Source organism: Natrix helvetica (assembly GCF_964273705.1).
Source record: "Natrix helvetica genome assembly, chromosome: 3".
NCBI classification, from domain to species: Eukaryota; Metazoa; Chordata; class Lepidosauria; order Squamata; family Natricidae; genus Natrix; species Natrix helvetica.
The window spans coordinates 177,315,912-177,342,153 of NC_138549.1; the positions used below are offsets into that span (position 1 = coordinate 177,315,912).

General features: G+C 52.7%; 1 protein-coding gene across 3 annotated transcripts; it reads left to right on the forward strand.

Annotated features, from left to right (window-relative positions):
- Positions 1–89: 89 nt before the first annotated feature.
- TTI1 (TELO2 interacting protein 1) lies at positions 90–26,242 on the forward strand. Of its 3 annotated transcripts, none has more exons than XM_081948095.1 (9): positions 90–194; positions 1,187–3,496; positions 8,473–8,649; positions 8,832–8,974; positions 10,221–10,361; positions 10,964–11,168; positions 11,425–11,512; positions 23,347–23,573; positions 24,952–26,242. In XM_081948095.1, exons 1-8 carry the CDS (start codon positions 107–109, stop codon positions 23,531–23,533), a joined length of 3,339 nt encoding a protein of 1,112 aa, XP_081804221.1. In that variant the 5' UTR covers positions 90–106; the 3' UTR covers positions 23,534–23,573; positions 24,952–26,242. The 3 variants fall into 3 exon arrangements, with proteins under 3 accessions (XP_081804221.1, XP_081804222.1, XP_081804220.1); XM_081948096.1 differs by having other exon boundaries at positions 180–302; positions 24,952–26,241; XM_081948094.1 differs by lacking the exon at positions 90–194 and having other exon boundaries at positions 8,473–8,644; positions 8,830–8,974.

Here is a 26,242-nt window from a genome sequence, read left to right on the forward strand (position 1 = left end):
AGGGTCAGCGGAGGGAGAGAGGAGGGGCGAGTTGCTAAGTGACCACGGGGAGGCTTAAGGGCGCCTACGGCCACGCCTGCGCAGTCCACTCCGGGGAAAAAGGACGATGCGCCTGCGCAGTCCGCGCCGGCGGGCGGAAGGCTCCGGGTATGCGCAGGCGGGCGTTCGCGCAGGCGCCTTGAGCGTCGGGCAAGGTAAGGGGGCGCGTTTCCCCTCAGGCCGTCCGAGCGGAGTCCGGCCTTGTAAAGCCTCTGGCCTGTCCGTTCTCCGTTGAGGGACGCTGCCTGGCCCGGGCTCCCATGGTAGGCGGGGAAGTCCCAGCCTCTGGGGGAGCCCCTATTGGATTGAAGGGGGTGGGGTCTTTCTGAGGAGATTCCTGAGGCAAAGTTATGGGCCTAGTGGGGGCCTCGGGGGGGGGGGCAGCCGCCCAAGTAAGGGCTACTTAAGGCTGGGAGTCAGGAGTTCGAATCTTGCCGCAGGGAAGCCGACTGGCCAGTCCCCCCCCCCTTTCTCAGCCCAGTCCACCTCACAGGGTTGTTGTTGAAGGGGAAACGAGGAAGTGCAGGTAGTCCTCGACTTACGGCCACACCTGAGCCCGAAATTTCCCCTTGCTGAGCAAAGTGGGTTGTTCAGGGAGCTTCGCCCCATCTTGCAACCACTCCGGCCATGGTCATTAAGGGAATCGTGTGGTCCTTGAGCGAATCCGGCTCCTCCCGTTGACTTTACTTGGTCAGAAGCCCCCCGGGAAGGAAGGTTACAAAAATGGTGATTCCGTAGCCCTGGGGACAATGCGACAACCGTCATAAGTACGAACCGGTTGCCAAGCGCCTGAATTTGGATCACGTGACCCACTGGGAGACACTGTAAAAGTCGCAAGTGTGAAACCTGGTCATAAGTCACTTTTTTTCAGTGACATTGTAGCAGTCACTAAACGGTTGTAAGTCGAGGACTGCCTGAATTAGCTACGTTCCCCGCCATGAGATTTATGAAAATAATCTAGGCAGGATCTCCTGGAGCTGAGCCTGAACACTTGTCACTTGTCTGAAATGTTAATACAGGTTCTCCTGCTTGTGCAAGGGGCTGGACTAGAAGACCTCCAAGGCCCCTTCCAGCTGCTGTTCCGATTCTGTTTTCTATCCATGGATATAACTAAATGAATAAAAATGTCCTCTTCTTCTCCTGGCAGGAGGATGGAGGCCAAATGAGCCTGAGAGCGGAGCAGTGGAGGCAGCAGCCATGGCCATTTTCGACACCCCCCAGGAGGCCTTTGGAGCCCTCCGCCCCTCCTGCGTCCAGCTGACCCAAGCCCAGACGGTGGAGAATGTGGAGCGCCTCCACTCCCAGCTGCGGGTGGTCAGCGACTCGGCCCTGCAGGAGCTCCAGGAATACGTCCTTTTCCCTTTGAGATTCGCCCTCAAGACCCCCGGGCCGAAGCAGGAGGGTGTGGTCCGAAGCGTGGTGCAGTGCGTGGGCTTCGTGCTCTCATCCACATGCGTGAAGAAGGCGGATCTCCTTCTGGAGCTGTTCTCCGAGCTCTCCGTCTGCCTGGCGTCTCCCTCCAACCCATCCCAGCTGGCCCCGTTGTCGGAGGAACTGAAGCAAGACGTGGGCCAGGCCTTGCTCGCGCTGCTCCACTCCGCTTACGGAGACGTCCTCTTGTCTCTCTACCAACCCTCCAGCCTTCCCCAGCTGGGCTTTGCCGTGTCCCTGCTCTTGGCCCTTGCAGAACAGGAAAAAGCCCGGCAGGTTAAGATCACGGCCTTGCGGTGTCTGCAGGCTCTCCTTCTGCAGTGCGACTGCCCAGAGGACCACCGGTCCCTGGAGAAAGAGGAGAGGAGGCAATGTGGAGATCTCTTTGCCTCCTTCCTCCCTGGGATCTCCATCTCTCTCTCCAAGATTATCGCAGCAGACGCCAAGCAAGGTCACGCTGTCACGGTCTCGGCCATCAAGCTCTTCTCTAGGGCCATCGGCCTGGTGATGGCCGACGAACAGCTAGCGGAGATCCCAACGGAGAGGAAGAAACCAGCCTCGGGACAGAGCAAAATGCAGGCCCTGGTGGTCCACCGAGACGCGGCCTGGACGAGAAACACGGCATCCAAACTCTCCATCCTGATCAAGAAGGTGGCCGCATCTGCCTCTGTTCACCCGCACTGGAAGGTGCGACGGGAGCTGGTGGAAATGGCCTGCCTTTTCCTGGCCACCTGCGGGCGCTCATTGGTGGACTCGGCCGGCCAGCTGTTGAAAGCCTTGGTTGGCCTCGTGAATGATGAGAGCCCCGAGGTCCAGCGTCCGAGCGAGAGGGCCTTGAAGGAGATGGCCGCGCAGGAGAGAGTGGCCGGGAACAGGCTCCTGGCCGACATCCTATCTGAGGATCTTCACTCTCTGGCCACTGCTCTGCCCCGCTTAATGACCTCCCAGAACGACCAAGGCAAGATGGCCACTTTAAACCTGGCCCTCGGGTACCTGAAGCTCTTGGGCCCCAAAGTGAGTGTGGTTCTCCACTCCGCCTCCCACCTTCAGCGTCTGTCCAAGGCCCTGATGCAAGTCCTGGAGCTGGAGGTGAAGGACGTGAAGGTGGTGGAGGAGAGGAGCTGTGCCCCGGAAGCTTTTCCTCAGCCCACCTGGGGCAACCTCCAGAGGAAGTACTTCCGCTTCTTCACAGACGACCGGATTTTCCCCCTCCTGCAGCAGATTTGCCGGGCTCTGGGCACTTATGGGAATCTCTACTTGCTTGTGGATCACTTCATGGACCTGTACAGGGAGTCCACTATGTACCGGAAGCAGGCCGCCATGGTTGTCAATGAACTGATCGCTGGAGCCGCAGGGCAGGAGGCGCAGAACGCTTTGCTGAGCTCCCAGGATCTCGTGGGGATCGTGACGTCCGTGCTAGAAGAATACGTGGACCCGGGGAACTGGCATTTGGTCACCCACTTGGAGGTCCAAGAGTCCTGGGCTGAATCCGCGGCCACAGAGGCCAGACCCCTTGCTGTCACGTACGGAGCAGCTCACGCACCTCTGGCGTCCACGGGTTCGAGCCCCACCATCCACCGCATGAACAGCAACATTTGGCAGGTCTGTATCCAGCTGGAAGGGATCAGCACTTTTGCCTCCGCCCTGGGGAAGGACTTCTGTTTGCTCTTAATCTCCGCTTTGTACCCCGTGCTGGAAAAGGCCGGGGACAGCACGCTCCTGGTCAGCCAGGCTGCAAAGGGGACCCTGGGCGACATCTGCCAGGCCTGCGGCTACCTCTCCGTCCCTGAGCTCCTCAGGCAGAATGCCGACTACCTGGTGAACGGGGTCTCCTTGCACCTGAGGCACCCAGCCGAGGAGCCCCACGCCTTGCAGGTCCTGGAGGCCATGCTGCGACACCTGGATGCCCAGGGGGCGCCCTTGGCGGAGGACCTGGTTGGAGACGTTTTGGCCAGGCTGGATCAGTGTCACAGCGAACGAGCATCTTCCTTCCTGGGGGCTCTACGGACCCTGATGGCCTCGCTAGGTAACTACGAATGAAGGGTTGGGAAGTCCTTTCGGAAGGCCTCGGCTTTTGCCCTTAAGGTAAACTTAGGTTTCCAGCCCTAGCAGCATTTAGACTCAAATGCCGCCTCACGGAGCTTTTTACAGCCCTCGCTAAGCAGTTTAGAGTCGGTCTATTTCCCCCCAGCAATCCGGGTCCTCATTTTACCCACCTCGGAAGGACGGAAGGCTGAGTCAACCTGGAGCCTGGTGAGATTTGAACAGCCAAATTGCAGTCTGCTGGCAGTCAGCAGAAGTCGCCTGCAGTACTGCACTCTGACCACTGCACCACCGCGGCTCTAGTAGTAGCCTCCAGGTCTGTTGGACTTCAATTCCTATGTTTCCCAGCCAACACGGGTAGTCCTCAACTTACAACTGGTTGCTTAATGTTTAAAGTTATGACCAAATTAAAAAAAAAAAAATACTTCCCACCTCTCCCGACAGTTTTGACTGCCATGCTACCCCTTGGTCATGTGATCACATTTTGGGCATTTGTCAGCATTTGCAACCGGTTGCAGTGTCCCGTGGCAACATAAAGAAACGCCCGTTGAAGAAAGCTGGATTCGGAGTTACAGCCACGTGATTTGCTTAACAACTATGTGGTTTGGTAATTGACCATCATACCAATGGACATAAATTCAAGTCAGATCGCGTGCTGGCTTGGCTTAGGACCGCAGCAACGTGCGGCCAAAATTCCTGGCTCTATTTTGGGTCGTAAGTTGAAGACTCCCTGTATGCTTTTTGGCTGCGCTGGAATCCACCACCTCTGAGGTCTTGGGAACAGCAATAGGAAACTGGGGGAGCCATTCAGTTAAGAAGACCCTAGGCCAGGTTGGGGGGGAGACCCTGGGGTAGTGCAGGGGTGCTGTCCAACTTTGGGAAACTTTAAGACTTGTGGACTTCAACTGTCAGGATTACCCAGCCACCGTGGGGTGGGGGTGGGGTCCATTGGTTGGAGATTGCATAAAATGTGAGTGTGGCAACTGTGTTTTGTTAACGTGGGCCTGGGTGCCAGAGGTGGCATGCAGAGCCCTTCCTGCCCAGGTCAGAGCTCCGTGGCGTTTCTTTCGGGAGCTTCTGTTTCCCTGCAAACGATGAAACGGAAGTTCACGAAAGAAAAAGATGCGACCTCTGGCTGCGCTGCCAGTGTTGGGATGCCCCGCCTCCTGCCGGCAAGCTGGTCTTCGGGTCACGCTGCACATGCACACATTTGCGCATGTCCGTGCACGCACACCTTTCAGCTTGGCCATGCGTGTGCGCACAGTTTGGGCACTCGGTGCCTGAAAGGTTCGCCATCACTGTCATAGGTCTTAGAGGAACCCCCTGTCTTCCAATGGAATCTACCGGTCTGGGAAGTTTGGGGGGAGTGGGGGGGGGCAGTGGCCTAAGCCCCCTCAATTAAACGTTGCCTTGTGAGAATGAGGAAGCGTGGCTTGTTCCCCTTTCTGGTACCACAACTTCCCTCCTCACGTGGCTGAAGTCATCCACTGATTTAAGGTTTAGGTCCACAGTGCGATGGTGATACCCAGTTATCCCTTTGAACTCCGGGCCAGCCAAGCAAGGCTGGTGAGCTTCTACCCCAGTGCCAGGAACCCAGGTGGGTTTCCATAGGGAGGGCCCATCTCCAACTCACTCCCACCAAGACTGGGTGGCCGGGTGTTTGGACTGCCCAGATCTGGAGATATTCCACCTTTGACCTTGGATGGACGACACTTCCCTGTTCAAAAGCAGCACAGAGTTTGTGGGTCTTCTGGACTCACAACTCCTGGTTCACAAACAGGCGGCTGCTGTGGCCAGGAAGACCTTTCACCTGGGGCACAAGTTGTGCCATTCCCGTATCAGGAATCTTTCAGATAGTTGTCTCAGAGGTGAGGTTTCCTTCTCTCCCCCCCCTCCTCTCCCCCAAAGGCAACTGGACTTTTTTTAGTGTTTTCTTTGGAAATGGTTTCGCTTCTCATCCAAGAAGCTTCTCCAGAATTGTAGATGAATTAATAAGTTAAGATGGGCAAGCAGATAAATGGGCTTCACAATTCTGAAGAAGCTTCTTGGATGAGAAGCAAAAACGTTTTCAAAGAAAAACACCCCCAAAAGTCCACTTATCTTTTATTTGGGTGACACCACCTTTGGGAGAACCATGGTGGCCTGGAGAATTGATTGAGACTCTCCCTAGACCTTCTGACTGGCACTTCCACTCCTGCTCTGCTCTCTACACGGGCTGCCCTCGAGCGAAGCTGCGATGGGTCCAGAATGCAGCAAGGCCCCTCTGCTTCCTGAGCTGCACCGGTTGCCAGTTTCCTTCTGGGTGTGATTGAAGGTACTGTCCCAAAGGTGCTTTTTTCGGGAGGCAACTGGACAGTCCAGTTGCCTCCTGGGGAAAAAGCCCCTTTGGGACCACCATGACCTGAATCTCCATAGACGTCCAGGTGTTGGTTGCTATCTCAAAGGCCCCCCTGTAACACAGAGGCTGCTTACCTGAGGGACCACCGCCTCCCATAGCGTCTGCCTGGTCAGTTTGATTTTGCAAGGCTGGTGCTCCCCTCATTCCTTCTGTTAAAGGAAGCCATCTGTCCGTCTCCCACAAGCCCCCCTTCTCTGTAGCAGCTGCCACCCCCCTGGAAAGAGGTTCCCCCAAGATTCAAACAGCTTCCCCCCCCCCCTTTACTGGTGTTTCAAAGGGCCCTGAACCCCTGGCCGTTTGCAAGGGTGATTTAAGCCCTCTTGGCTGCTTTTCCTTTGTTCCCATCTGGATTTGTTCTCTCTCCCGTCATTGTTCTTTTCGTGTGTGCCGTTTTCTTAAATGTTTTCACATTTTGTAAACTGCCCAGAGTCCCTGAGAGTCAGATGGCATATAAAATTATTATCATCATCATCTGCACTGGACCAGAAAACGAGCAGCTGCTAACTACAAGCTTCAAGCTATGTGTATGTGTGTGAGGGGAGGGGGGCGGGGGGGTGTATATCAGTCTTGCACCTTTTTGTCCAGTCTGACAGTCTTTATATTCTGAGCGAAAGTTGCTCCTTGGCAGAAATAAGCTTGACATCCGTGGATTTTTATTTATTTTAATGATCATTTCTACACCACCCACCTCACGTACGTGACTGGGCGGTTTTACAAATGAAAACAGAATAAGAGAGTTGGAAGGGACCTCGGGGGTCTTCTAGACCAACCCCCTGTTCAAGCAGGAGCCCTTATACCATTTCAGACAAGTGGCTCTCTCATTTCTTCTTAAAAACCTCCAGTGACTGAGGACCCACACTGGCTAATTGTACTCACTATCAGGAAATATTTCCTTATTTCTAGGTTTGTTCTCTCTCTGATTGGTTTCCATCCGTTGCTTCTTGTCCTGCCCTTCAGGTGCTTTGGGGAATAGCTTGACTCCCTCTTCTTTGTGGCAGCCCCTGAGACTTTAGATATTGGATAAGTCATATAAGATCCAATTTAAAAGGGCAGAAGGGGCAGCCTCAAGCTACCAACTTCTCCCAAGGCTGCCTGTCCCTCTTGGACCCCGTGCCGGTAGAATGGGCCCTGCCTCCTCTCTGGAGCAAGAGGTTCCGTTGGGCAGAGGCAGCGTTTCTTCTTCTAATGGAGCTGCCTCTGTTCCTCCTGTTTCTATCTGTCCTTGGGGCTTGTAGCCCTCAGCCAAGGATGATGTTCAGGGGGCTTTTGATCACCAATACATCTCTGAGCAAGCCAGGTTTCAGCTTTTGAAACGGAGCTAATTGAATGGAGAGAATTCCCTTCAATTGGCAGCCTCACTCCCATAACTGCAGGCCACAGGGAAAGCAGGGGTGTCTTCCTTCACTGCGGGAGAAAAGCCTCGGCCTGCCTTCCCCAAGCTCCCTTCACCACACTGACTTGGGCTCAGGTCCTCCTGTGCTATGCAGTAAATCGGGCAGCAAGGGGTCTCCAGCATTTTTGGCCTTGGGCCAGTACCGGTACTTCCGTGTCTTCCAAGGTGATGCGTAGAGTCTTTAAGGCTTTCCTGAACATTCATCACCATATATTTCGAGAGCTTCCCCTTGGTCATTTGGCATCATGTGTGTCTTATGTGTGTGGGGGGGTTTATGCACCTCATTGCCCCCTTGGGGATTCACTTGTTCTCCATGCAGAGAATATGCCCTGCAAGTTGGAATCTTCTGCATGTGACAATGTGTCGTTTGCAGGAGAAACTCTTCTGGAGCACCTTTTCGTTAGTAATATGGTCAAAATAGCAAATCTTTAGGATTTGGCACCTATGTTGGAAGGCGTCTCTTGTTAATACTTGCTGAAGCCTTCCATGCCCCGCTGGCGTAATTGGCTGTTGGGATCACTGTGGAAGTGAGCAAAGGGAGTTTAAGTTTCAGTGGATGGAAACTGATCAAGGAGAGATCCAACCTGGAAATGAGGAGGAATTTCCTGACAGGGAGAACAATCAACCGGTGGAACAGACGTTGCCTCCGGAGGTTGTGGGAGCTCCAAAACTGGAGGCTTTTAAAGAAGAGGTTGGACAGCCATTTGTCTGAAGTGGTGTAGGGTCTCCTGAGCAGGGGGGGTGGACTAGAAGACCTCCACGGTCCCTTCCAACCCTGTTATGTTGTTCTCTTCTGTTCTTCAAAGGCCCAGAGGGCAAGAGGTCATGGGTGGAAGCTCATTAAAGAGAGATCCAATCTGGAAATGAGGGATTTCCTGACAGTGAAAAGAATTTGTCAGGGGAACAGCTCACCTCCAGAAGTTGTGAGTGATCCAAAACTCCAAGGTTTTAAGAAGAGACTGGCCAGTCGTCTGAAATGATACAAGATCTCCTGCTTGAGCAGGGGGTTGGACTAGAAGACCTCTAATGTCCCTCCCAACTCCGTTATTCTGGTGCAGAGGCCGAGGACTGGGTTTTATTCATCCAGAGGTTTTCCCCAGAGGTTGGTCTGAAATTCTCCTGTGTCTTGGATCCAGGAGGCCCAACTGCATTCTCTTCCTCTTGGCAGCTTCCTGGTTTGGGCCAGAGCAGGAAGCCCACCGCAAGCCGGAAGGGGGTTCCTCCTGCCCGCGGGCACCGAGCCCGACCAGCCTTCCCACTGCAGCCGAAATGGAAGAGTTCTTCTCGACATACGTGAAGCAAAAGCAGATGGCAGAGGGGGCTGTCGAGGAGGAGGAGGAGGAAGGTTGGTACAGCCGTGAACGTCTTGGCCTGTGGTTGGGCAGGGGGGTGGGCAATGCCCACTCATGGAGTGGATGAATCAGTGCCAGCTGTTGGGCTGACTGTACAAGGCTGGCAAAGCCCGTTCCCCTTCCGCCCCCCCCCCCCCCCGGCTGTGCCCACAGCTGTGGCCTCTTGCCTCCCCAGAGGATCCTGCAGTGCCGCCCGAAGCACCGGAAGAATCTCCTGAGGCAGACAGGCCGTTGCCCTTGCAGGCCAAGATGGCGAAAGATGTCCTGGAGAGGGCCGTCCACTTGCTGCCCAGCAAGAGCCTCGCGGTGCGACTGAAGGTAAGGGCGGCCGTGTCGTCCTCTGATGCTGCCAAGCCCTCAAGGTCCCTGTCCCCCTCACGGGGGAGCCTGTCCTTGCCTTTGGCTGCTGCGGGGTGACCTCTTCCTTCACCTGCTCAGGTGTGCTAAGATCTGCTCCAAAGCCCAGCCCGAGTTGTTAAGCAGGGAACCAGGTGTATCTCAGTGCGAATGAGGAGACGGAGCCCAGATCTCTCTTGATAAACAAACACCTTTATCTACCTGAACAAAGGTGGGTCCTCCATAAGGCTGGAAGGACCCCGAATGCAGCGGGAAGCAAGTCTGTATAGATGTCTTGTTTTCACTCAGTTACATAAGAAGAAGGCAGATAAGGAATAGAAGTTATACAAATACTCATGCCTGCCTTCTTGTGGTTTTGACCACAGGCTTGTGGTTTCCTATGGAACCTTCCACAACTCCCAGCCTGAGCATCCCTTCTTTCATCTCAGGGGAGATCCCTTTTAACTGGTCAGCAGAGTAGCAGGTCCTTGTCAGGCTCAGGAGAACCTGACCTTGGGAAGGAGAAGGCAGCCTTGAACAGAGCACCAGAGCTGCCCTTATCCCAAGTCTCCTCCCAACTCTCTTTGGCAGTGGAGCCCCTCAGGCAGCTCCCTTCCTCTTTGCCTCCCACAAAAGGTTCTCCTTAAATTGGAGCCATAGGAGAAGGACAATTGGCTGCTCCATGGCCCCCAGCTAAGGCATAATATGACTCTCCATCTTCCTTCTTGCTTGGTCTTTGCTCCAATCTGTTACTGACCCAAAGTACCAAGTGCATGAGAGAGTTTGTGGGCTCCTTGGTGCTCTCTGAGCTTGGTTGTTTCCTTGCAGACATTTCATGACCCAACTAGGGAACATCATCACTGCTGGAAGGGAGTGGGATTTGTGGAGAGGAGGAAGAGGACTTGTTGGGTCCTTGATGCTCTCTGAGATTGGTTGATTTCTTGCAGACATTTCATGACCCAACTAGGGAATGTTATCCGTGATGGAAGGGATAATAGACAGTGCAATCCTTTCTAGCGTGGATGACGCTACCAAGCTGGGCCATGAAACATCTGCAAGCAAACTAAGGTCAGAGACCATAAAGGAGGCCACATTTCAACCCTTAGCCACAAATATTCTATTCGTACATTATGAATTTGAGACCTGGGCCTCCGTTTCCCCAACCCCACCGCTAGTCTCCCTTAATCCTGCCGTGTCCATCTTCTGACTCGGAGGCATCTCCTGACAGGCCCTCGAAGTCCTTGAGCTTGGTGTGATGGTCCTTGGTCCACATGAAAACGTGCTCCTCCCGTTGGCCCATCGGGCGTGGCCGGCTCTCGTTTGTCGCTTGATTAATGATGACCCCTTGGCTGTTCTCCGGGCCTTTCAGGTAAGGCGAATAATCTACGTGTCCCATTCTGACCTTGAAGGGTCCAGTCTGGGTCAGTCACGGGGAGGTTTAGTCTTCTGAGCTTTCAGGCTTGTGGTGGAGCCCACCCCCACCCCCACCCCTCTCTCTCTCCTTGCTTCTTTCTCTCTTCTTTCTCTCTGGGAGGAAGGAGAAAAGAGGAAACAAGAGAAAAGGGAAGTGAATCAGGGAACTCCTGGAAAAGGTTTTCCAGTTCTCCCAGTCCAGGTTTAATTTGTTCCATTAACTTTGTGTAGTTACCTTCTTTCATTGTTGCACATCTGGCTGTTAGGTTAATTCTTGAAAATCTTCTTTTCTTTGTCAGTTCATTTTTCTGTTTATCTGTAAGGTTTTTAGCTAAGGTTAGATAACACAGGTGGAAATTAGAAGTTGAAAGGATGCCATTATGTAGAAGTAGAGGATGTTATTATTTGCTATTATTATGTATTTGCAAATTGACTAAAGGAAAATGTATAAATAAATAATTAAAAAAGGAACCCCGGAAAAGGTCTCTCTCCTTCAGTTCAGTTCAGGCAGGGCCCGATCTCTGGGGACGAGTGACCAGCTGTTGGGCTTCTTGGCAGGTGCTGTGCACTCTCGGGGCCCACAGTGGGGATTTCCTAAGGAGCCGCTTCTCCAAAGATGTCTTGCCAAAACTGGCTGCCTCCCTTGTCGCCCAGGCCCCCACCAGCGCTCACGCCGGGCCCGTCTACAGCCACACCCTGGCCTTCAAACTGCAGCTGGCTGTGCTCCAGGGCCTCGGGTCCCTCTGCCAGGCTCTGGATCTGGGTGAGTAGCAGGAGTGCCACAAAATGCTCCTCGTATTGTTCCATGCTGGGGTTTCTGGCCTAGGCAGTTGATGCTGCTGCTGCTTTTCCCGATTCCTCCTCCCTCAACTTTCCTGGCAGCACTCTTCTTCTGCTGCTCTCTTCCTGCCAGAGAAGACAGTTAGAGGAAGGACAGGTGGGCTGAATAATAACTATACGATGTAGGGCATAATGGAGAGCCCCCTCCTCTGAGCCACCCACCTTAACTCTTTCTGCAGGCGAGAACGACCTGAATACGGTGGTGGATGCCTGCCTGCCCTACCTCAGCGCCAGGCAGCCTGGGAGGCTGCAAGAAGCTGCTCGCAGGTAAGACAGGTGTCCCTGCAGGCTGCAGGGCCTCAGGGCTACCGGAGGAACAGCTTTATAATAATAATAATAATAAGTTTGAATTTATTAGCCGCTCCCTTTCCAAGTAGGACTCGGGGCGGCGTACAATGGGGCATATAAACATAGAGAATATACAAAAACACATAGGCATACATACAAACATACATACGCATACACAGACACGGACTCGGAGGAGGTAACAATTTACATCATATGGATAGTTAAAAACCAGCATTAAAATACCCCAATTGTAAGAACCCAATATACAATTAAAATTTAACGTTTAAAATACAATTTAAAAACAGTTAGGAGGAATAAGAAAAATTACGATTGAGCCAGGCCAGATAATTGAAAGAGGTGGGTCTTCAGCTGTACACGGAAGGAGCGGAGATCGGAAGTAATCCTGATGTCACGGGGGAGGTCATTCCACAGGGCTGGGCCCATCACAGAGAAGGCTCTGCTCCTGGGTGTCGCCCCCCGGCACTGTTTGGCGGACGGCACCCGGAGAAGTCCCTCTCTGTGTGAGCGAATTGGTCGTAGGGATGTGTGGGGCAGGATGCGATCCTGCATGTAACTAGGCCCTGTGCCATGAAGCGCTTTAAAGATCATAATCAAAACCTTGAAACGCACTCGGTAGACCACAGGAAGCCAGTGCAGCTCGCGCAGGAGAGGTGTTACAGGGGAGTATCTAGTCCTCCCCATAATCACCCGCGCGGCCGCATTCTGGACCAACTGTAGTCTCCGAGTGCATCTCAAGGGAAGCCCCATGTAGAGAGCATTGCAGTAATCCAGGCGAGACGTCACTAGCGCATGGGTGACTGTGCGTAGGGCATCCCGGTCCAATAAGGGGCGCAATTGGCGCATCAGGCGAACCTGATGGAACGCCCCCCTCGCCACAGCTGTCACATGGTCATCCATGGACAGCCGGGCATCTAGGAGGACGCCCAAATTGCGCACCTGTTCCATGGGGGCTAGTTGGACGCCCCCAATGGCCAGAGATGGAAGCACCTCATTGAACCGGGAGGCCGGAAGCCACAGCCACTCCGTCTTGGAAGGGTTGAGTTTTAGTCGGTTGCCATCCATCCAGACCCGTACGGCCTCCAGACACCGGGACATCATTTCGACGGCCTCATTGGGGTGGTTTGGGGTGGAAATGTATAGCTGAGTATCATCAGCATACAGATGATATCCCACCCCAAAACCACGGATGATCTCGCCCAGCGGTTTCATATATGTGTTGAACAGGAGAGGCGAGAGCACCGATCCCTGTGGCACTCCACATGTGAGTGACCTCCGGGTCGAACTCTGCTCCCCTGCCAACACACGTTGCGTCCGATCAGAGAGGTAGGAGCCAAACCACCGTAAAACGGTGCCCCTGACTCCCAACCCCTCTAGCCGGTGCAACAGGATACCATGGTCGATGGTATCGAACGCCGCCGAGAGATCTAATAGGACCAGGATAGAGGAACAACCCCTATCTCTGGCCCTCCAGAGATCATCCACCAATGCGACCAAGGCCGTCTCCGTGCTGTGCCCGGGTCGGAAGCCGGACTGGCACGGGTCTAGATAATCATTTTCCTCCAGGTGACGAGGGAACTGCTGTACCACCACACTCTCTACAACCTTCGCTAAAAAAGGAAGGTTGGAGACTGGACGATAATTGACTAGGTCCATTGGGTCCAGGGAAGGCTTCTTGAGCAAGGGCCTCACCACCGCCTCTTTCAAGGCGGCCGGTAGAGACCCCTCACCCAACGAGGCGTTCACCAGGCCCAGGAGCCAGTCGCGCGTAACCTCCCAGGATGCCAGTACAAGCCAGGAGGGACACGGGTCCAATAAACATGTGGTGGGTCGCAGACGTCCACGCAACCTGTCCAAATCCTCGATGGCAACCGAGTCAAACTCCTCCCAAAGCGGTCCCTCAAGACTCGCCACGGGCGTCTCTACTGGACCACTGAAAGGGGCCCATCCCGTCCGGATTTGAACGACTTTGTCCTGTAGATATTTCCCAAACTCCTCTGCTCTGCCCTGAAGTGGGGCTTCCCGTGGTCTCTCAGACAAGAGGGAACGAGTCACCCGAAACAGGGCAGCAGGGCGGTTATCTGCAGACGCAATAAGAGCGGCACAATGTTGACGTTTGGCCGCTCTTAATGCCACAAGGTACGTCTTCAAATATGCTCGTACCTGTGCTCGGTCAAATTCGGAACGGGAGGATCTCCAACGACTCTCTAGGCGTCTCTTGTGGCGTTTCAACACCCCTAGCTCCTCGGTAAACCAAGGTGCCAGGGTGGTTCGTCGCCGCAGGAGAGGCCGCAAAGGCGCCACCCGGTCTAGGGCCCCGGTAGTAGCACTATTCCATGCGTCTACCAGGTCCTCCACCCGGGGGCGGGTCAGGTCCACAGGAGGTGGCCCAAGTTCCGTCTGGAACCTATCTGGTTCCATCAGGCGCTTGGGGCGGAACCATCTAATACCTTCCAGTTCCGCCTCCTCGCGGCGGGGGGTAGCACCAGGGAAGTCCAGCCGGAGAAGTGAGTGATCCGACCATGACAGGGGAATAATGTCTAGGACCCCTATTCCCAGATCACTCGTCCACTGGCCAGAGACAAAAGCAAGGTCCAGGGTGTGGCCTCCCTCGTGAGTAGGGCCCTGAATTAACTGGGTCAGGTCCATGGCTGTCATGGAAGCCATGAACTCCCGCACCCCCTCAGACGCTTCTCCCATCGACGGCAGGTTAAAATCCCCCATCACCAAAAGTTTGGGGGTCTCAACCGCCACCGATGAGATCAGCTCCAGGAGTTCGGGCAGGGCCGCTGACGTATAGCGAGGAGCCAGGTATACTATCAGCAGGCCCAACTGCCTCCCTGGGCCCCATCTCACGACGAGGGACTCACACCCGGATGTCTGCGGCACAGTGAACTCTCTCGGCTCTAAGTCTTCCCGGATAATCACAGCTACCCCACCGCCCCTTCCCTGGGCCCGAGGCTGGTGAAATGCTCGATAACCTGGTGGGCACATTTCCACAAGGGGTAGACCTCCCTCGTGGCCCAACCAGGTCTCGGTTATTCCGGCGAGGTCCGGCTCCCCCTCCAAAATTAGATCGTGGATGAGGGGGGCCTTATTGACAACGGACCTCGCGTTGCATAACAGCAGTCTCAGGCCTTGGGTCTGTGGGTCCTGACCACCTAGTATGCAGGGGTTGGTGCAAACGACCGGGAATGACCAAAAGCCCCGGTCTCCCAACCGACTACGCGCTCTTAAGTTGTCCTCACACCTGCCCCTCCCCACGACTGTTGGTATTAAGGAGCCCTGAACAGGAATGCTGTCTTCCCTCTCCTCCCCCACTCCGCTCCCCCCTCCTTCGACCACACCTAAGTGCCTGGCTCTACCATCCCTCCTAACCGGTTCCCCCCCCCCACCCCTAGAACCCCTTACAATTTTTAAAAAAGAATTTATTAAAAAACCCCTCAATGTGCGCTTCCTCCACCTCTCTGGGTTAATAAACCCGTCCTCGAGGTGGGTCCTAGAAAGGACAGGAGGACATAACTGCGAGAGGGGGGATTCTCGCAATAAAATAAGGTCAGACCTCGCATACATGACAAATGGTAGATAGAAATACGCCGGGGTACAGAAGGATTCTGGGTGCTGAGATGTTAAATAAATCTACCCGTAAAAATCATAACGAACGGCAGCTTTCCTGGCTTGCGGTTCATTCCCCAGCCCCTGGAGCTCCCCCCTTGTGCAGGGTTGTCCATTCCCTGGAGGGCCTCGCAGGTCTCTTTCTGGATTAAAGAAAAAGAAAAGTTACTCCAGCCAGCCATGGGAAATTGAAGGCCACGAATCCAAAAGTTGCCAAGGTTGAGAAACTTAGAGCGCTCAGGCAAGTGAGCCAAGGCGCAGGGCAGAAATAATTGCTGTATTTTTCGGAGTATAAGACGCACCAAGATTTTGAAGAGGTAAAAGTTTTCGCACTCTACAGGTCCCCCAAACCTTTTGTGAAAAACGGGTCATGCAGAGAGTTTGAGAGGCCTACAAAGTGCTCCTGGGGGCTGGGGGGGGGGCAAAAATGAGCAAAAAATGGGCCCGCTTTTTGCCCAAAAAAGGGCGTGCGTAGTCTTTAGGAGGCTTGTAGAGTGCTCCTGGGGGAGGGGGGGCTTTTCGCTTGTTTTTGCCCTCCCCAACTCTTCCAGCCTTGGTCGGGGTTGAGCCGCAACACCCGGTTAAGCGAAGGCAAGTTGGAATCGATCCCACCTAACCGAACAAAGTGAACGCGATCGGAAGCCCATGCTGGGTTCTCTCCCTCCCTCCCTCCCTCCCTCCCTCTCTCTCTCTCTCTCTCTCTCTCACACACACACACACACAAACATACACACGGAATCTTTCGTCATGGAAACACAGGTTGCCTGGAAACTGCCAGAGTCGTTATTTTAAAAGAATACAGAAAGTGGCGAGTTCTCTTTTTAAGCTTCAGAGGCTCCCAAGCCAATGGACAGAGAGGTTGGTCTTTGACCCCAGCAAGCCCATCAGCCCCTCCTTGCTCAGGTGGCGTTTCACTCCTCTGGGCCACCAGCCAGGTGGGAGGCAGGATTTGAACCAGGGGTGAAATCTACCTGGTTTGGCCGAACCGGTGGGGACGATTGTCCTTGGTTCTGAGAACGGCTCACAGCTGATCTGCCTGATTGTCGGAGGCTTTTTTTTCTGCTGGTATGCCTACCCATTCCCATGACACCCACCCACCCACCCCCAAACCACGCCCAGATAACCGGTGGCAAAAAAGCTTTACGTTTCATCGCTCCTTTGAACCTCAGACAGCTGTGCAGGGCGAATGGAATGGCTGGCCTTCCGCAGTTGTGGGTGCTCCATCATTGCAAGTTTTTAAGAAGAAACTGGAGAGCCGTTTGTCTGGAATGGGATAAGGTCTCCTGCTTAAGCGGGGTTGGACTGGAAGGCCTCCAAGGCCCCTTCCAACCTTGTTACCCAGTTCAAAGCCCCTGAGGGCAGGTGAAGAAGTCCTGGGTGGAAGCTTGTTAAAGTGAGTCCCAATCTGGAAATAAGGAGGGATTTCCTGATTGTTAACCAGCGGAACAACTTGCCTCCAGAAGTTCTGGGTGCTCTGTCACCCAAGGTTTTGAAGAAGAAATTGGACAGCCATTTTCTGCAACAGGAAAGGGTCTCCTGCTTGAGCAGGGGCTTGGACTAGATGTCCTCCGCAGCCCCTTCCAACCCTACTGTTGTATCCTATTCTGCAAAGCCCCTGAGGGCAGAACAGGAAGAAATGGGTGGGAACTCAAGAGAGAGATCCAATCTGAAAATGAGGAATTTCCTGCTTACTAATCAGTGGAACAACTTGACTCCAGAAGTTGTGGGGGCTCAAGAAGAGACTGGACAGCCGCTTGTCTGAAATTGTATAGGGCTAGAAGACCTCCAAGGTCCCTATCAACTCTGTCATTCTGTGAAGCAACTTGAAGGCATGTGGACTTCAACTCCCAGAATTCCCCAGCCAGCCTGGGACAGTGTTTCTCAGCCATGGCAACGAGAAGACTTGGGGACAATGCATTTTGCTTCTCTCCTTCCCTGGATTCAAGGATGGTACCTGCCTGCTTGCTGGAAGCTCCCAACGTCCCTCTCCAGGGAAGAGGTTTTTGTCAGGGATAGCAGGAGGAGGAGGAGGAGGAGGAGGAGGCTAGGGTGAAGGGGCTCACAATCGCCAGTCGTTTGGTGTCCCTCTTGGAGAAAGCTTGGCACCCCTTCATCTATGCTAGAGCAGCATTTTTGAACATTGGGAGCTTCAAGAAGGATGGACTTCAACTCCCAGAATTCCCCAGGTAGCCTTGCAATAATAAAAAAAAAAGATGAATAACTATTTTTTCCCAACTCTGTGCATCATTGTCTATGAATAAATACTTACTATTTTCCCTGAAGAAGATTCCTAAATATTTCACATTTTTCACAGTAAAATCTATCCGTGTACATTTTTTTTTGCATTTTCTGTCCATATCCATCTCTTAGTTTCCTCTTCATTAACTTGTGATTTACACCACTCTCCAAGCACTTTACAAAGTCAGCATCTTAACTGCCAACAATCTGGGTCCTCATTTTTACCAACCTCGGAAGGCTGAGTCAACCTTGAGCCAGTCAGAATCAAACTGCTGGCAGCAAGCAGAGTTTGCCTGCAGTACTGCCTTCTAATCACTGCACCACCATGGCTCACGTAAGCTGTTCCAAAGGTCCTTTTTCAAGAGGCAAGTGGGCTTTCTTTTGAAGACGTTTCGCTTCTCCTCCAGGAAGCTTCTTCAGCTCTGACCAGATGGTGGGGCATGGAAGGATTTATACTCCTTGCAGACAGCTGGTCATTTGCATCCTTTGAGAGACTCCCTGAGGCCACTTGGAGGTTTCTCTGTGTCCTCGGGGTCACCTGAGTGGTGCAAATGGTTCCTGTAGTCTGCACTTTTTCTGGAAATCCGTTTCTGCTCCCACAACATTCGAAGGGTCTTCACCCCAAACTGTATAGCTAAAAGCCTGGAGAGATTCTCCGCCCTCCAGGTCACGGTTGTCCCAAAGGGGCTTTTTTCAGGAGGCAACTGGACTTTCTTGAAGAAGCTTCTTGGATGGGGGACAACAGACTCAAACTCAACCCCTCCAAGGCTGAGTGGCTGTGGCTACCGGCACCCCGGTTCAGCCAGCTGACTCCATCGCTGGCCATAGGGGGCGAGCAATTGCCCCCTGTGGAACGGGCGCGCAATTTGGGCGTCCTCCTAGATGCCCGGCTGTCAATGGATGACCATGTGGCAGCCGTGGCAAGGGGGGCGTTCCACCAGGTTCGCCTGGTGCGCCAATTGTGCCCCCTACTGGACCGGGATGCCCTACGCACAGTCACTCATGCACTGGTGACGTCTCGGCTGGACTACTGCAATGCCCTCTACATGGGGCTTCCCTTGGGACGCGCTCGAAGACTGCAGCTAGTCCAGAACGCAGCCGCGCGGGCTATTATGGGGAGTACTAGGTACTCCCACGTGACACCGCTCCTGCGCGAGCTGCACTGGCTGCCTGTGGTCTTTCGGGTGCGTTTCAAGGTGTTAATTACTATCTTTAAAGCGCTCCATGGCTCAGGACCTAGGTACTTGCGGGATCGCATCCTACCACACACTTCCCTGCGACTGATTCGCTCTCACAGGGAAGGACTCCTCCGGGTGCCGTCCACTAAGCAATGCCAATGGGCGGCGCCTAGGAGTAGAGCCTTCTCTGTGATGGGCCCAACCCTCTGGAATGACCTCCCCCCCGATATCAGAACCACCACCAACTTCCGCTCCTTTCGACAAAAACTGAAGACTCACCTGTTCCGTTTAGCTGGCCTGGCCCATTTATAGTTTTATTCTACCTCCTGGCAGATATTTTAATTTTTTATTTTAATTGGGTATTTTTAGGGTATTTAAATATTGCTTTTAACTACTTTACTTCAGATATGTACAGTTTCTTATTGCCTCCTCTTTGTGTTTGTATTTATTTATTGGTGTGTTTTTATTTGACTGTACACCGCCCCGAGTCCCTTTGGGGAGAGGGGGCGGTATAAAAATCTAAATAAAAGTAAAGTAAAAAAGTAAAAGTAAAAGAAAAGGAAAAAAGACCCCAGGAATTCCAGTTGCCTCCTGAAAAAGCCCCTTTGGGGCAACTGTGACCTGGATGGCGGAGAATCTCTACAGACTGGTCGGCTGCCGTTTCTGTAACACCCTGGGTCCCTTCCAGTCGACCTGTCTGAAACGGTGCCTTACCCCTCTAGGGGGTTCTGGGTAGCCAAGGTGGCAGAGACATTTCCCAGGGTTTCTGGAGAGAGGCTGCCCTGCGAGCGTTGCAGGACCAGGCTGGCTGGCAGGCTGTGTGTCATCTGAAGTAAGCCCTGAGAACGAGCGAGGAGGTGGGCTGCCAGAGGAAGCGTTTTTGCAGAGTTTCAGGGAAGAGACTCAGACGCAGGAGCCCCATCACAGCTCATAACTTCCTTGAGCTGCTTGCTGGCATTTCCCAGGTGACCTCAAGATAATAAGCGCAGCTCATTTCATGTCACTTCAATTTTTATGGACGTGGTTGACAGAAAAAGTCAGCTGGTGTTAAGTAGAACAAGAACAGGGCTTGTTTCATGGGTGGGCTGAACGGAGGGGCCCAGTACAGGTAATCCTCAGCTCATTTAGTGACCGTTTGAAGTTTACAACAGCGCTGAAAAAAGTAACTTATGACCATTTTTCACACTTAATGACCGTTGTAGCATCCCCACGGTCACATGATCACCCTTGGCAACTTGCTCACATTTATGGCAGTCGCAGTTTCCCAGGGTCACGTAACCCCCCTTTGTGACCTTCTGACAAGCCAAGCCCACAGGGAAGCCAGATTCGCTTAACAACCGGGTTAGGAACGTAACAAATGCAGTGATTCACTTCAAGGCCGTGGGAAGAGAGCTGGCAAAACGGGCAAAACTCGCTTAACAACCAGCTTAGCCACAGAAACTTTGGGCTCCGTGGTGTTGGTAAGTGGAGGACGACCTGCGTGCAGAAGAGCCCAGGGGAAAGTGGGCCCAGGGGAGAGCAGATGCGATGGGGGGCAGCGCATTCAGCTTGGCGTGTCTAGATTGCAAAGCAGCCCGCCCCAATTTCCATCCGACAGCCGCATCGATCGGGCTGAGGCAGCCTGACAGGGAGACATCTTCCCTACTCCCTGCTTGTCCAATCAATTTAACAAAAGGAAAGAAATCTATTTGGCAGGAATCACCAGAAGCAGCTCGATTGAAAACAGGCATCCTGGGGTAGAGAGGTTGGGGGGTTGACGGATTGATGAGGCGCCATGAAGTTGTTTTTGATGCCCGGCGACCACATAAGTGAATTTTCTCCACCGCCATCTGTCCTTCACCTGGTGGGGTTTTTATTTCCCAGATCTTCCAACTCTGCTGGGGGCTGGGGGGGCAGCTCGCTTAAGGGAAAAGTTAGAGAAGCCCGGCTTCTTTTGCCATGGGGACATTGGGCGGGGTCCATTTTTGTAAATCGGCCTTCGTCTAAAGCAAGAAATCCATGAGACAATTTTCATGGTTTGAAAATGCTTCCCTGTCAGGGCATCTGGGAGAGAAAAGGTAAAAGGGAGAGAGGGAGGAGAGATCTAAGGAAGGGAGGAAAGAAGAAGGAACAAAGGAAGGAAGGAAAAGAGGGAGGGAGGAGAGATCTGAGGAAGGAAGGAAAAGAGGGAGGGAGGAGAGATCTGAGGAAGGAAGAAGGGAGGAAGAAAGGAGAGATCTGAGGAGGGAAGGAAGGAAGGAGAGACCTGAGGAAAGAAGGAGAGGGAGGAAGGAAGATGGGAATCAAAAGGGAGGGAGGGAGGGAGGGAAAGAAAAAGGAGCAAAGTGACAAGGGGAAGGGGGGGGAGAGTTCGAAGTGCTGTTCATTCCTACAGTGCTTTGCAGTGAATTGTGCTTGTCTCTCTCCTCCTGTGGCCTTAGCCAACTGCTAGATTTATGGACCTCAGAGGGCTTTAACTGTCTCCCTTTGTCCTTCCTTAATTTACACGGATGTTACTTCCCTCTGCATGCTCTCTCATTCGTGGCAGCTTAAAAATCCTCCGAGCTCCTTTTTCACTTAGAAAAGAGGAGGGGAAGAGGGGAAAATGGAAGTCTTGTCTCTGCCTTTAATGGGTGTGGTCCAATTGGAGTGAGTGTTGAAGAAGTGGAAAGGGCCCTAAGCACCAGATCCCGGGGGCAGCATTGAAATGGGTTTGAAACCCACAGGAGAGAAGATTCAGGAGAAAGCGAGAGCAGTCAGAATAGAGCTGGAAGGGGCCTTGGAGGTCTTCTAGTCCAACCCCCTCCTCAAGCAGGAGACTCTATACCAGTGATGGCAAAACTTTTGTGTGGCTCGCGTGCCAAAAGCGGGGGGAGCACAGGGGGGTCATGCGCAGGCGTGCCACACCCATAATGCTATACACATGACTCCCAGCACGCATGCACGCACGACCAGCACTCCCCCCCCCCATTTTTGGTGTGGTTTTTTTTGCCCTCCCCAGGCTTCAGAGGCTTTATAGGAGCCTGGGGAGGGCAAAACAGCCACCTCCACCCCCCACACCCCGGTGGCCCTCCGGAGGCTTCAGGGCACAAAAAAACAGCTGTACGGGCAAACCGGAAGTTCCCTAAAAGCTCCGGAGGGCTAAAAACGGCCCTACAAGCAACCCGGAGGTACATTCCTGAACTTCCGGTTTGTCCGTAGGGCCGGTTTTTCACGCTCCAGAGGCTCCAGGGAAGCTCCTAAAGCCTCCAGAGGGCGAAAAATGGCCTCAGAAGTAGGCTGAAGTCAGCTGGCCAGAGCGCAGGGCAACGCCTCGCGTGCCCAGACAAATGGCTCCGTGTGCCACCTGTGGCAGGAGTGCCATAGGTTCGCTATCACTGCCCTCTACCATTTCAGACAAGTGAGTGCCCAGTCTCCACTTAAAAACCTCCAGGGATGGAGCACCCACAGCGTTTGGTGGCAAGCAGTTCCACAGGTCACTTGTCCTCCCTCTCAGGACAATTAACCAGTGGCAGAGGCTGCCTTCAGCCTTTAAATCCTGGCGCAGAGCCCGTCTCTCTGGCTGCAGACCGGAACCAGCGAGTGCGCAGAACAGGTCTCAGCCAGGGCTTGGGTGAAGCAGGGCCAGGAATGGGGAGCTGCCCTGCCCAGGAGGTGTTGAACGGAGGCTGGAGGGCCGTTTGGGAAAGGATATTGAGACCCACCTGGCCCTGATGCGTTCTGCCTCAACTTGACCCGTTAAGACAGGACGATCCTTGCTCCCATTGGTTGAGAAAGGTACACTTGACGAAAGGTCAAGGGGACTAGAGTAAAGCAAAGCCAGAACTGAAGTTCACGCAGCAAATCCCAAAGTTTAACTTTTCCTCTTCCAGGCTCTTCCCATTGTCCACCCCCCACTCACACCCCCCCCCCAATCATCCAATCGGTTTCAAAGAAGATGTTTTTGAAATGGTCACTCTGAGTGTAGGCTGTCTTGCAGCTGCTTTTTAATCCCAGGCAGGGAACCGACCTTGAAGTATCGCCTCTGAGACGCATGCTTCTTCCCATCAGTTTCACTTTCCCCCCCAAGCATCCACCCTCCCTTCCCCCCCCTTGCCCTAAGGTCCGTGGCTGACTGGCACTGAACGATGGCAGAGAGTAGGCTAGAGGTCTTCAAAATTGGCAACTTTAAGACTTGTGGATCCACAAGTCTACAAGTTGCCAAGTTTGGGGACCCCTGGGGTAAGCGTAAGGTGGCAGTTCTGACAGAAATGCTAGTTTTATACGTTTGGCTGCTCTGCTCCATGGCTACCAAAAAATAATCTTGCAGAGCAGGGAGAAAAGTCAGAGGTGAAGAATTGAAGCTAAAAATCAAAGTTTCTCAAGCCGCCTGGCCTTGTTTGTACACCCCCTTGAGTGGCTGAATGGATAACCCGTTTTGGAGGGTCACATCAGACATGGACTCAAACTTAAGGTCACGCGTTGGATTTGCACAAGATAATGCAGCCACACAGTCAAGCTTAACATGTTTCGAGAATAAATTTTTACTTATTTAGCATGTGGCACGTACCGAGGTCATGCAATCACCGATAATATAAGTTTAAATAAAGCATCAGCAAATATATACAACATATAAGGTATGTAGGTAGTATAATATACAGGGTAAACTATTAAATGAAGGTAAAACTGAATCAAAGGCCCAGAAACCAGAAAGGGGGTTTGCCCCGCCTGTTAGAGCTGGGCCCTGGCCTTGCTTGCCATTCCCAGCCCTTGGCCTGAATCTTTTCTCTCCTCCTGCTTTTGCAGTGTTTTCCTTCGCCTGATGGAGGTCGATCCAGATGCCGTCTGGTTCTTCCTCTGCAACGTCTGGTGCCCCAGAAACCTGGAGACCCCCCACCCGTGCCTGCGCCCCGTGAAACTAGCAGGGAGCGAGAAGACGCGGAACGAGTTCACAGACAACGTGCAGAGCCTCTTGGACCAGCTGGGCGGTTGAGGGCGATAGAAGAGCGCCGGGGCACACTCGCACTGTGGAGGTAGGAGGCTTGGCAAGGGCCCCTCTGGGTGGAAGTGGAAGGGAAGGTGGGGTGCCACTTGAACTGGCAGAGTAGAGCTGGAGAAGATCCCCGTTCCTCCCCACATCGTAATCCTGAGCAGTCATGCCCGAAGGATGTTGGGACCTCTTGCTGTGCAACTTTTGAGAAATGTAAAAGAATATTTAGGGGCTTGGAGGAAAAAAAAACAGGCTGGGAAATTTGTGAGTTGAAGTTCACCCATCTTCAGGTGTCCGAAGTTGACAAAACACGGTTCTAGATTATCTAAATGAGTCAGTAGCAGGCTACATTTGGTGAACAACCGAGCCTTAAGCTATGAACAGAAATGTGACATTTAGATGAGGGTTGGCAGCTTTAAGACTGGTGGACTTCCACTCCCAGAATTCCTCAGGCAGCCGTACCTGTTTATTTTTCCTGCCACCCCCTAGAGCGGAGAGATTGCAGAGGAAGGGATTGCAAGAGAGTAAGCAGGCCACAAGGGGGCTACACATGAGGAGGAATTCACTAGTGCCAGGGAATTCAGGGAGTTGAAATCCACAAGTCTTTAAAAGGGCCAGGTTTGGAGACCCCTGATCTAGATCATGAGAAGAATACTCCTCACTGATTGGAGGAATGACAATTGGTCCTGAACTATGTTGAGAAATAAGTTTATGTCCCTAACCCAAGTCTGTCATCCATCCATCCTTCATTCCTCCCTCCCTCTCTTCCTTTCTGTTCATCTCTATCCTTCATTTGCCGTCTAGGTCAAAGACCCCAGGGCAGGGGTGAAATGCTCTGAAGTCTTCTGCTGGTTCGCTTCGCACGTGCATGCTACCAGTTCACCCGAACCAGTCGTTAAAAATGTTGCTGGTTCAGGTGAACTGGTAGCTCCAACGATCAGCTGTGCGACAATCAGCTCTGCCGTGCAATTAATCATGTGGCACAGCTGATCGTTGGAACGTTTAAAAAATGCTACCGGTTCGGGTGAACCAGTAGCTCCGACGATCAGCTGTGCGACAATCAGCTGTGGCGTGTGACATCTTTGAACAGCACAGCTGATTGTTGAACAACTGGTCATTGGAACGTCAAAAAATGCTACCAGTTCGGGTGAACCGGTAGCTCCGATGACTAGCTGTGCCACAACCAGCTGTGTCTCGCGAATTGTGCAGCACAGCTGATCGTCAGAGCTACTGGTTCGGCCAAACCGATAGCATTTTTTTACTACCGGTTCGAGCGAACTGATCCGAACCGGTGGCATGTCACCCCTGCCCCAGAGGTTCCATCAGCAGTCCTTTCCGGCACCACTGCCTGCCGCTGGTCCCCTCTTTTCCAAACGTTCTTTGAAAAACAATTGTTTAATTCTTAACCCTCCTGTCTTCAGCGGGCGGTTGCTTCATAGGACGGAGGTTGCCACGGAGAAGGGCCATTTCCAGGCTTCTGAACATCCACAGCTCCGGCCAAATCTACGGAAAGAAACTTTGAGGCACCCAGAACCCGAATCGTGAAGGGTGCTGGCAGACGATACCTGGAACCTGGATTTCTCCATAGGTTGTTGGGAGGCTGCATGCAAGAAACGAAACATAGCTGGTCCTGTCTGGGCCCAGGATGGAGAGCAGAGTCCCAGGTGGCTCCGTTTCCTGGTTTGCCCCCTGTTCCTGGTTGGCCACGTGGATTAAGATGAACAGAAGACACCCCCCTCCCACAAACGTCTGGCCCTCCTTTCGCCCCAGTGCCAAATTTGAGGTTGGGGGAAGCTCAGCAGCTGAAAGTTTGCATCATTTGGCTTCCCCATTGCAGAGAGAGAGAGAGAGAACTTAATATGCAGAGCGCCAGCCGGGAATTAAGCAGGCAGCCTGGAAATGCCATTTGCCTCTTCTGGCCATTCTGCGGCTTCAGACAAAAGCAATTTACTCTGCCTGTAATAAAGACGAGGTGATAACGAAGCTCTTGAGCCTTGTTTCTGCCCAGCACACGCGTGTGCACACGCTTGCACACACATACACACATACAAACACATATCTCCTTCCCTCTGGCCTCCGTCCTCCACCAGACCTCACCCAAGCCCTACAAAGACCCCCAGGGAAGGGGGTCTTTTTCTTTTTGTCATTCAAGGTTTTTTATTTTTTAATACAAATTATACTTATTATAGGAAGAAAGCGTTGTCCGGGTCTTTTTTTTTACTTCCTCTCATTTAATTAGTCCTTTTAACATCATAGTTTTTGTTCTCACTTTCAGCCAAATTATTCTCTTCCATTATTTTTCTTCTTTGTACTTATTTTTCTTACTGCATAAACAGAATCTTCCGTTGCCCCTTCACAGTTACACCAAATTTTCCTTTCTTATTTTCTCCATTGGTATATTTTGCTATAAAGAGCATACATCCTCTAATTCAATTTAAACAAAGAGAGCATTTCTTTCACATTTATTCTACAATTAACAATGTACTATAATTTCTTTATTTCTTAATTAGTTACATCACCATAACAATCTTACTACTATTCTAATAACTTTCCCCAGGGGTTTCCCTCTTCTCCTTTCCTTACTATTTTGAATGGGGTCTTTAGCCAGGGTGGGGGAGGGAATCAGTTCTCTTATGGGTCAGGCGCCTCTCGATTGCTCATTTATTTCAGAAAATGTATATAGCCGCCTACTCGCTCACAGCGATTCTAGGC